The sequence below is a fragment of the Leucoraja erinacea genome, chromosome 37, assembly GCF_028641065.1.
Source record: "Leucoraja erinacea ecotype New England chromosome 37, Leri_hhj_1, whole genome shotgun sequence".
In the NCBI taxonomy this organism is placed as follows: Eukaryota; Metazoa; Chordata; class Chondrichthyes; order Rajiformes; family Rajidae; genus Leucoraja; species Leucoraja erinaceus.
In genome coordinates, this window is record NC_073413.1 from 7896435 (window position 1) to 7908495 (window position 12061).

The following is a 12061-nucleotide window of genomic DNA, read 5'->3' on the forward strand; positions in this document are numbered from 1 at the left end:
GGAAGATTGTTCCCGATGTTGGGGAAGTCCAGGACAAGGGGTCACAGCTTAAGGATAAGGGGGAAATCCTTTAAAACCGAGATGAGAAGAACTTTTTTCACACAGAGAGTGGTGAATCTCTGGAACTCTCTGCCACAGAGGGTAGTTGAGGCCAGTTCATTGGCTATATTTAAGAGGGAGTTAGATGTGGCCCTTGTGGCTAAGGGGATCAGGGGGTATGGAGAGAAGGCAGGTACGGGATACTGAGTTGGATGATCAGCCATGATCATATTGAATGGCGGTGCAGGCTCGAAGGGCCGAGTGGCCTACTCCTGCACCTAATTTCTATGTTTCTATGTTTCTAAGGATGTAGAGAGAGATTCAGAGACAAACAGGTATCAGGAGGGAAACTGGCTGCATGTAGATGGATTGAGAGAGGTTGTGAAATGGAGGGAGGTGGATGAAAAAAATGTGTCTTACGTAACCCTGTGGACTCCATACGTGAAGCTGTGTTGACCACATCCCCAAATAGGCAATATCGTGGCATCTTGGTCCCCACCACACCCGCAGCACAAGGACCTGCATCAGATAAAGCCACAGTGGGAGAAATGAGGACAACACCAGTCAGAGTCCACATCATCCAAGTTTGTACTAGTTACTGGGAAGAGAAATGTCATTAATTACACACCTCAGATTTTCACTCATCACCCTGCAAATGTTTCCTATTCAAGAGTTTAACCTATTGAACATTATCACTGAATCTTCGCGTCTATATTCATCATTCATTCATCAAGCTTTTGAATCACTCCCTGGCAACTTTGTTTTGGGAACTTTAAGTGTGAATAACATTCCTAGTTACCTGAGTGAATACCTATCCTGATCCATATCGGGAGGCTGGGCAGGTGAGCCAGCTCAAATGACCCCATGAAGTTTAAAATGTCCAGAGCCATCCGGGTGATGTCCACCGCATGTCTGTTTCCATTCCGCTTTGGCAAACCTGATGCCACCATGTAGGCATCTCCAATGGTTTCCACCTAATGCAATTAAAAAGAAAAATAGTCTCATTGTAGAAACATAGAAAATAGGTGCAGGAGTAGGCCATTCGGCCTCTCGAGCCTGCAAGCACTGCCATTCAATATGATCAATGCCTTCTGAACTTCACTGAGTATAGACTGATGTTACTCAATCACAACCGCTGTCTGCAAGGTCCAAAACATATTTGTCTCTCTCTCCTGTTCATAGAAACATAGAAACATAGAAAATAGGTGCTGGAATAGGCCATTCGGCCCTTCGAGCCTGCACCGCCATTCAATATGATCATGGCTGATCATCCAACTTAGTATCCTGTACCTGCCTTCTCTCCATAGCCCCTGATCCCTTTAGCCACAAGGGCCACATCTAACTCCCTCTTAAATATAGCCAATGAACTGTGGCCGCAACAACCTTCTGCGGGAGAGAATTCCACAGGTTCACCACTCTCTGTGTAAAAAATGATTTTCTCATCTCGGTCCTAAAAGACTTCCCCCTTATCCTTAAACTGTGACCCACTAGTTCTGGACTTCCCCAACATCGGGAATAATCTTCCTGTATCTAGCCTGTCCAACCCCTTAAGAATTTTGTACGTTTCTATAAGATCCCCCCTCAATCTTCTAAATTCTAGCGAGTACAAGCCGAGTCTGTCCAGTCTTTCTTCATATGAAAGTCCTGCCATTTACAGAAATTGATAGAGGTAGAAAACACCTTTTTATCCCTTCAGGAATTTCAAAGTTCTTTATTAACAAGTAACTATTGCATTGGGCTTCTCCGTGGATTGTCACCTTGTCGTGGTGGAGAAGCTTGTGTGGTCCTGAGATCCTGAGAGCGATGCCGTCTGGAGCTGTGCTCCTGGTAGGGCCACCCATGGCGGTAAGGTCGAGGGGTAGGACTCTGATAAAGAACAATCCAACCGAGACCTCAACGGTGGAACAGGCGGAGGACGATGGCTGATCTTAGTGGACCGTCACAACCGCTGGGAAGGCGGATGAAGGATGAGCAGAAAAGGGTCTCCGGTCGTCTTGGACTCCACGCCACTGGATCCTGACCCAGATCTGTCAAGGACCGTCGGGTGGCTGCCTGTGCACCAGTCTCCCCACGTTAAACAAAGTCACGCACAGGCATCCTCCAACCCTGGAGACACCCATGGTCAGCCGTGATCGAAGGGAGCCTAAGAATTTCATTGGTAATATGGACGAAGATTTTACACAGTGTTCCTAGTGTAGAGATGGGGTGGGAGATTGCAACCTTCTCGACTAATGCAATCAGCCAAACGTGCACAAACAAATAAATGTAGTGTTTTGTTAGACTGTGCACGGCATACGCAAGAAGAAGAAATAATATAAGAAAAATAAGAAGTTTAGAGATACAGTATGGAAATAGGCCCTTCGGCCAACTGAGTACATGCCGACCAGCAATCTCTGTACACTAGTTCTATCCTACACACGAGGGACAATTTACAGAAGCCAATTAACCTACAAACCTGCTCGTCGTTGGAGTGTGGGAGGAAACCGGAGCACCCGGAGAAAACCCACGCGGTCACAGGGAGAAGGTACAAACACTGTACAGACGGTACCCATGGACAGGTTCGAACCCGGGTCTATGGCGCTGTAAGGTAGCAACTCTACCACTGTGCCGCCCCTGAGACCTAAATCGTGGAACCCCAAGTTATCGTGCACAGTACCCCAAGTGTTAAATGGGGACTAGAACTGTACACTGCATGGTCTGACCAAGGTGAATGTGAATGACATTTTCTCAGTGACAACAACTCAACTCAACCAAAGACCGAAGCTGCCAAGTCCACCCACCTTGTAGACATCGTGATTGTCCAGGATCTGATCAAAGTTCTTGTACATGTCGTTTAGCATGACGACCACTTCCATGGGAGTGCTGAACTTACAGATGGTGGTAAACCCCACAATGTCACTGAAGTAGATGGTCACTTCTTCAAAAAGCTCGGACTCCACACAGCCAGTTGTTTTCAGTGATATCACCACAGGCCTAGAATGGAAAGCAAAAGTGATCAGACGAATAGGATAAAATGATACTAACTTGTATTCGTGGAGCATCATTAATGTAGTAAAACATTAAATTGCTTTTCACAGGAACATTGAGCTCCCTAAACTTCAAATGAATCTCCCAAGAAAGGGCGGCACAGTGGCGCAACGGTCGAGGTGCTGACAAACAGCGCCAGAGACCCGGGTTCGATCGTAAAGGGCCTGTCCCACTTTCACGTGTTAATGGCCTGTCCCACCAGCATGCGACTCCATGCGGCAAGCGCAACCTAACGTGGTCGCTTGAGCCGTACGGCCTCGCGGGGCCGGTCCCACTTCGATCGCCGGAGCCGTATGGAGTTGTGCGGGGTTGGTCCCGACATCGCGCGGGGCTCCGATAAAAAACTGACACTGTCCAAAAATTCTGTGCGGCAACGGCCTTCCGGCTCGCAGGCGCATTGAGGCGTTACGCAGCGTCTCGACGCCGTACGCAGTGTCTTGACAGCGTACGCCTAGCGCGTGGCGTTGCAACAATGATGTCACCGCCCGATGCCGTGCGTTATGACGTAACCGCCCGACGCTGTGCGACGTCCAAATTCAGTCGGCCTGCCCAGCTGATTGTTGGGTATGATGTCGGGACCAACCCCGCACAACTCCAGACGGCTCCGGGGTTAGAAGTGGGACCGACCCCGCAAGGCCGTACGCCTCAAGCCACCACGTGTGGTCCCGCTAGACGCATGCGATCGCATGCCGGTGGGACAGGCCCTTTATTCACGAATTCTCCCGATTTTCCCCTTGATTCAAACTCGCGGAATGTTCGTAACGAGTCCGTAGGAGTTCGTAGATATATCGTAGCGGCTCGCTATGCCAGCCGTAGGTACTCGTGGCATCAGGTAAGTCGGGACGTTTTTTCCAGCCCGATAAAAAATGTCCACAAGGAAAAAAATGGTTGGGATGAAAGAAATGGCAACTTTTTACTCGTAAGGAGGGCATCGAAATAGTCGTGGGAATTTGTAGACACACTCATAGGAGTTCGTAGGAGTTAGTGAACATAGTTGTGGAAGGTCGTAGGAGTTCATAGATTACCACAATCTTTTTTTTAAAATGTCCTTTAAACTCGGCAGAGGTTTTGAATTATGTCGTGAAAGTGGGACAGGCCCTTAACTATGGGTGCTGTCTGTACAGAGTTTGTATGTTCCCCCTGTGACTGTGTGGGGTTTCTCCGGGTGCTCCGGTTTCCTCCAGCATTCCAAAAACATGCAGATTTGTAGATTAATTGGGATCTGAAAATTGTCCCTAGTGTGCAGGATGGAACTAGTGGTCAGGTGACCATTGGTCAGCGTGGATTCAGGAAGCCGAATGGCTTGTTTCCACTCTGTATCTCTCAATTAAACTAAATCACCGCACCCTTGAACCATGGTTTTGAATCTGAAGATACTTGTACTTTCCTCAACGAATGACTATGAAGTTGCTGCATTTTCTGGACATGCTTTAATTTATTGGGAGCTAGTCTTACAATTACAACTTTTGGTATGAGATCAAGACCACTCTGCAAGGGTGAATAATGGAAAGACATTAAGCCAAGAGTGCAATAAAACAAGACAATAGGTGCAGGAGTAGACCATTCGGTTACTCCAGCCTGCCCCGCCGTTCAATATGTTCATACTTGATCTATTATCTATTACGGTTTCAAGTCTTCTGTTGTGCCTATTCCCCACAACTCTTGTATCCCACGAGATAATTTGATCTCTCAAACATTTATCCATCTCCAACTTAAATATACTGAACGATAGGGCCTTCATCACCCTCAGGGGCAGAGAATTCCAGAGATTCACCACCTTCCGAGAGAAGTTGCTTCCATGCACCTTAGATTCAAATGACCAGTCCCTGCCTTTGTAATCCCCTAGTTCTTGACTATCCCATGAGTGAAAACACCTCGACATCGACCCTGTCAAGACCCCTGAAGATGTAAAATTAATTTATAGACCCATCTGGAGTAACTCAGTGGGCCAGGCAGCATCTCTGGATAGAAGGAGCTTCTTCTTCTTTCGTGTGGCGTGCACAGCCTGAACTTGTTGGACAACTTGTTCTATTTTTGATCTTCCATTTGTGCACATCGACTTGATTGCATTAGTCGAAACAGGGCGGACCACGTGAAGGTTGCAATCTTCCACCCCGATAGAAGGATCGGGTAACATTACCCATCCCTTCTATCCAGAGATGCTGCCTCTCCCGTTGAGTTACTCCAGCAATTTGTGTCTATCTTCAGTGTAAACGAACATCTGCAGTTTCTTCCTACGCATATAGACCCATCTGGGCTGACAACCAAACCAATGGATTATTTCAAAAGGTAACAAATCAGAAGGCGAGGAATGTTTGTTTCCTTGGAAAATCCTCCCATCCTTGTACATCTAACTACATTCCTTATCCCTCACATGTTTTTGCTTAATGAATCTATCAATACGATTTGCACCAGTGACTCAAATTTTCACTCTCTGGGGTAAATAACAGGCTCAGTAAGAAACATAGAAACATAGAAATTAGGTGCAGGAGTAGGCCATTCGGCCCTTCGAGCCTGCACCGCCATTCAATATGATCATGGCTGATCATCCAACTCAGCATCCCGTACCTGCCTTCTCTCCATACCCTCCATACCATAAGAATGAGGATTTTCTCAGCCGACTCAGCATAGTCGACCCGAAACGTCACCCATTCCTTCTCTCCAGAGATGCCGCCTGTCCCGCTGAGTTACTCCAGCATTTTGTGTCTATCTACAGTTAGATAATTAATCAGACATGAAGATTAACCATTGAAACCTGCACATGGAATGGCAGACCACCAACTGGCGGGAGAGATGATTATCCACAGTAATGCTATCAGAAACCGAGGAGAAAGATCAGTCTGGTAGACGTCTTGCTCACTTAGGAAGTAGCATGTAGTTCAGCTCATCTGCCCTGTCGCGTTCAGCTTTGTACAGGAATGTTCTCTCTTCCACCAGGTGCTCCAGGTTCTTTGAGTACATCTGAAGCCGACGGATCAGCGTGTCCATGTAGCTCTTGTTGGTCTCACTGTGGAATGTGCTGCAAAGAGAGTCAACAACAGCTTTTATTCCAGCGTGGATCATCATGGCCTGTGGCGGCAATCCCAATGCACGGGATCGCAAGAGGCTGCAGAGAAGGGTGGACTCAGATCCGCTCATCATGGGCACTGCCCTCCCCATCAAAGGAACATGGACATGAGGCACCCCACCATCCACCGTTGCACACTTTACCGTGCTTTTCCAGCAAATTCCCAATGGTGCTAAAACTGGAAAATTGTCAATGACTGTTTCTCAGTCCAGAACAAGAAGACATGGGGTGGGAAGGTTCCCTTCAGCCCAAGTGCGGATCAGGATTTAATTTAAGGTAGATTTATAGCAAGGCGCCAGAGGAAAATGAATGCCAATTAAGAAATCCCAGCTCAGCAGGCTTGGGGGAGTTAACTGTTGGGAGCATATGTGATGAGGGATATCTACTGTGTGTGTGTGTGTGTGTGTGTGTGTGTGTGTGTGTGTGTGTGTGTGTGTGTGTGTGTGTGTGTGTGTGTGTGTGTGTGTGTGTGTGTGTGTGTGTGTGTGTGTGTGTGTGTGTGTGCGTGTGTGTGTGTGTGCGTGTGTGTGTGTGTGTGTGTGTGTGTGTGTGTGTGTGTGTGTGTGTGTGTGTGTGTGTGTGTGTGTGTGTTGTGTGTGTGTGCGTGTGTGTGTGCATGTGTGTGTGTGTGTGTGGGTGTGTGGGCGTGTGTGTGTGTGTGTGTGTGCATGTGTGCATGCGTGTGTGTGTGTGTGGTGTGTGCGTGTGCGTGTGTCTGTGTGCGTGTGTGCAAGTGTGTGTGCGAGTGTGTGTGTGCGTGTGTGTGTGTGCGTGTGTGTGTGCATGTGCGCTTGTGAGTGTGTGCGCGTGTATTGTGCGCGGTGGGGGATGGGTGTTGGTGGACCACTAAATTCAACTCTCATCTCCAGAGAAGTTGAAGAGGGTGATGATAGCAAATGAATCCCTTCCACTTCGACCCAGTCTTCCTTTGGAGACGGCCACGGATAGAGAACCGAAGGTAAAAGCAATGAGAAGTCTGGACAAAGAAGGGAAGAGATGGACCTTTTTGTCACTTTCCATCACAGTGAGGAATGTGGAGGAGTCTCTATGGCGGATGTTTATGTAAAAATGTATTTTGTGTGTTTTGTTGCTTTTTATTAGTATGACTGTGTGGCAAATCAAATTCCTCATATTTTGCAAAACATATTTAGCTAATAAAGTACGATTATGATTATGATAGACTTTGTCAAGCCAGATTATCAAGTGTTACAAATCCACTGCAAGTACCTGGGGTGGAAGATACTGGATGATCACCCATGATTTTATTAGACGGTGCAAAAGTCTGGCGTGAAGTATTGGCTCGTTCCTGTTCCTATGCCAATTGCTTCATACACAATTCTGGATTTCCCCAACTCTGAGATATATCGTCTCTCATCCTGGGTGCAGATATTGTGTGCTCATGTACAAGCTGCATCCTTAACTCCACTAACCTGAATATTTTGACCAGTGTGGCCTCAATTTTCTTGAAGTCTGGTCTTTTTTCTGGATCTTCGTCCCAGCAGTTCTTGATCAGCCCATACACCTGGAACACGAAAATACATGAATAGTATGAACAGTGAAATATTGGCCCACTTGGAGTTAATGAGAACTGTTTTCGGAGGGGGGGGGGGGGGGGGGGGGGGGGGGGGGGGGGGGGGGGGGGGCAGGGGGGGGATGGGACGGGACAGGCTAGATTGCAGCCAGACGTCGGATTAGTCTACTCCAAACTCGGGGACAACAAAAGTCTCGAGGGTGGGGAGGTCATGGAGTTATCCCAACCACATTGTGATGCTGGATCAACCGACCTGAAGTCATAGAGACAGAAACCTAATCAGTTTCTGATTTAATGGGTTAATCAGCTCTGAACCCATTGGGACTGAGATGTCTCAAACTTCTCCTTTAAGAAGGAACTGCAGACGCTGGAAAAATCGAAGGTAGACAAAAATGCTGGAGAAACTCAGCGGGTGAGGCAGCATCTATGGAGTGAAGGAATAGGTGGTGTTTCGGGTTGGGTCTGAAGAAGAGTCTCGACCCAAAACCTCACCTATTCCTTCGCTGCACAGATGCTGCCTCACCCGCTGAGTTTCTCCAGCATTTTTGTCTACCTTTTGTCTCAAACTTCTCATTGCTTTTACCTCCAGTTCTCTGTCCGTGGCCGTCTCCAGGGGAAGACTGGGTCGAAGTGGAACAGATTCATTTGCCATAATCACCCTCTTCAATTTCTCTGGACGAACAATAAAAACAAACAATCCATTTACCATCTGAGCAACAATGGAAGGGTTCATAATTCATAGCGTCAGTAAACTCTTTGCTCCAAGGGCTTCAATCTTCTCATGTTTGTGGATTAGAGTTCTCTGATTCGAACACAAATTCAAAACCGACGCTAGGGTCGGGTGAGCGGGTGTAGGGAAGGGCAGTGGGATATATCTCCGCTTCTTTTTTCACTTCTTCGTTAGTTCAGGGGGTTTTCTTTTTTTCTTTTTTGTATCTTTTTCGGAATTCTTTCTTTTCTTTTTCCTTTCTTCTTCCTTTCCCTTCTTTCCTTTTTTCTTTTTTCCGAGTTACTTAGTAGTTTATAAAATGTAAAAACTGAAGCTGTACGAAAATTGTATCATTGTCATGTCGATTACTTTCTCCTTGTACAATTGCTTCTAGTAAAATATTGGCCCACTTGACCAAGGAGGGAAGAGACGGAGACTAAGACTTTGCCTCCATCACAGTGAGGATGTGCTTGGTGAACTCACTGTGGTGGATGTTTAATTTGTGTTTATTGTATGTTTTGTTATTATTGATTCTGTGTATGACTGCAGGCAACATAATTTTGTTCAGACCTAAAGGTCTGAATGACAATAAAGGATCTATCTATCTATCTATCTATCTATCTATCTATCTATCTATCTATCTATCTATCTATCTATCTATCTATCTATCTATAAAATCTATCTATAAAAATAAAATAAAAATAATTCTCAGATTCTCCATTGCGTTACAATAATAATCAAGTTGACGCCAATGGTGACGGTGCAAGCACATTGGTGACTTTGCCAGTGATAACTAACAAGTTTACAACAGCTTGCAGAAACTCTAACCTGACCACCGTTTAGAATGACGTGGTAAATAGTCACGGAGAAACCTAAACATACCACTGCTCTGAAGAAGGGTCCCGACCCGAAGCATCACCCATCCTTTTTCTCCGGAGATGCTGCCCAACCCATTGAGTTACTTTGTGTCCATCAACAGCCATTATAGTATGCATCAAATATCATCATCATAGTTGAAAACATTAGCGACGCAGAGGTGCTGTTTTCCAATGGGAACGGTGACGGACGCACTACACATCTCTGTCCTCCAGTTCCTGCGGACCTCCGCCGCTGGAAGTATAGGATTTTGGTGTGCGTGCTTTATCACCATTCCTTACAATGCTATGTACGGCAGTGATCGCAAATCCTACTGAAGTGCGGATGGCCGTTGGCTCGCTAGAAGTTTATCCACCCTTGTCCTTGTCCACAGGTCTTGTCCACAGCCCCCTCTTCACCTGGCAAACCAGGTGGGGGAGACAGTTTAGTCGCCGACTATCCGACCGTGGAGCAGGTAGCACGGGATTACATGGTACCCGTGGCGGGGGGGGGACCATGTTGATATTTGTGGCGGGGGGGTAACAGTTGATATTTGTGATATTCCAGAGGCAGAATTACATTTAAGCACATGACATGAATTACCTGCTGGATTGCTACATGCTCGAGTATGGAAGGTATCCTTTCGAAGGATGATCTCCTGACCTATGATTCCATAACTGTACGTGTCACCTTTCTGAGATACTCCCTCCTTCCGCAGGTGTTCGGGGGCTGTCCACAGACCTAGCAGTAGAGGTCGGAGGAAGAAAGTACGTAAATGAACACATTCTGCATCTTGAAGATAGACACAAAAAGCTGGAGTATCTCAGCAGGTCAGACAGCATCTCTGGAGAAAAGGAATAGGTGACGTTTCGGGTGGAGACCCATCTTCAGACATCAGAAGGGTCTCACTACCTGAATTGTCACCTTCTCCTTTTCTCCTTATCTCAACCATGTGTCTATCCTCCCCTTCCCTGGCTTTAGGTCAACTTACCTCACACACAGCAGAACCTTCCATCATCCAGACTCTTCATTACACTGCTCCGTACCATCTCTCCTCCACCCACCACTTAAGATCTTTCAACTTTTGAACTAAGACTCTGGTCAGCCACCAAGATTCCCCCTACTTGTTGGCCAGCTCTTTCTCTGTCCCTTGTAAATCAGCTTGGATTTTTTTTATAATCTTATGTAAGCGAATGACAAAACGAACCACCCTGTCTTTTCCATTCTTAAACTTTCCCAAGTTCACCTTTCTGGCCCCTGTTCCATTATCTAAAGGGGCCTGCTCCTTGCACTTCTCATCCACCATCCTCATCTTTGGACACCCTGTGCGTAGGGGAGAGGGTAGGGCCGAGAATGTCCAGGTTGGGTTGCTCCTGGGCCTGGCCAAGCTGGTCATCCACAAGTCACGGCGCCAGACGGAAGAGGGCTTTGCCCGAGCCGGCTGCTTACCCCTTTTCCGGGGTTACGTCTGGCCCGGGAGTCCACATCTCTGAGGATATGACATGGGCATCACACGCCTCAGCACTCGTGAGTAAGGCAAGGCAGCGCCTTTACCACCTCAGGCAATTGAGGAAATTCAGAGTGTCTCCGAGGATCCTCCAGTGCTTCTACGCAGCGGCGGTGGAAACCATCTTGTCCGGGAACATTACCATCTGGTTTGGGAATTGCTCTGCCAAGGACAAGAAGGCTCTGCAGAGAGTAGTGCGTTCGGCCGAACGCACTATGGGAACTTCACTCACCCCCCTGCAGGAACTATACAACAGGAGGTGCAACTCCAGAGCAAACAAAATCATGAGAGACCCCTTCCACCCCTGCAACGGACTGTTCCAGCTGCTACGGTCAGGCAAACGCCTCCGTTGCCATGCAGTGAGAACGGAGAGGTTGAGAAGGAGTTTCTTCCCAGAGGCAATTCGGACTGTAAACGCCTATCTCACCAGGGACTAACTCTACAGAACGTTTTTCCTTCCATTATTTATTATGTAAAATAATATGTGTGTTATGATTGTGTTTATAATTTGTTTGGTTGTTTTGTTGTTTGTCTTTTGCACAAAAGTCCACGAGCATTGCCACTTTCATTTCACTGCACATTTCGTATGTGTATGTGACAAATAAACTTGACTTGACTTGACTTCCGGGGTTACGTCTGTACCTGGGTGGTATTAGCGAGGGACTCCGCCCTGGGGGATTTCCAGGACCGTTGGGCATCACGGGGGGTTGAATGCATCCTTGACAAGGAGTGTAAGATAGTTGTATCACAGTTTAACGTTTGTCGTGTTTTATGGTGGTGGGTTCGGCTTTGTTTTTTACTGTACTGTATATATTATTTTAATATTTGAATAAATATTTTTGATTGGAACAAAAAGTTCACCTTTCTGTGGCATAACAATGGTATTACACCCAAAGTCAGTAATTTTCACAACCATCCGACTGTCCACCACGCAATTCGTCGATTTTAGATTCCCATGCACTTCTAGGTGGCTTGAATGTAGATATGACATACCCTTAAAAATAAAGTCCAATATATTAGTTACGAATTCAATGAGTTCAGCATGAAACATCCATGTAAACACAATGCAGTACTGTGTAGGCTTTGAAAGTAGCTCCTGAAAATTGTGACATGTGATATATGAAGTTTGTATGTGTATAATAGTTGTATGTATATATATGTCTGTAGGTATTATGGGAAATTGCCTGGGGTAGTATTATTATTATTAATTAATTGATTTTTAAATATGGTAAAAGTGTTGGGGAAAAGGGGTGAGATTTAATGTTATTCTTCCTCTCACTCCTTTTCGAGCTTGTACAGACACAGAGTTGGACATTGGAAATTTGC

At 46.4% G+C, this 12061-nt stretch overlaps 1 protein-coding gene across 1 annotated transcript in view; it reads right to left on the reverse strand.

Annotated features, from left to right (window-relative positions):
• The window catches only part of LOC129713710 (guanylyl cyclase C-like), a 54813-nt gene that overhangs the window by 10945 nt on the left and 31807 nt on the right, over positions 1–12061 (reverse strand). The window contains exons 17-24 of the mRNA XM_055662960.1: positions 11597–11729; positions 9832–9969; positions 8248–8336; positions 7564–7655; positions 5927–6085; positions 2820–3012; positions 839–1013; positions 460–558 (exon numbers count right to left, since the gene is read on the reverse strand). Coding sequence (XP_055518935.1) covers positions 460–558; positions 839–1013; positions 2820–3012; positions 5927–6085; positions 7564–7655; positions 8248–8336; positions 9832–9969; positions 11597–11729 — 1078 coding nt within the window. The remainder of the gene's footprint in view (positions 1–459; positions 559–838; positions 1014–2819; positions 3013–5926; positions 6086–7563; positions 7656–8247; positions 8337–9831; positions 9970–11596; positions 11730–12061) is intronic.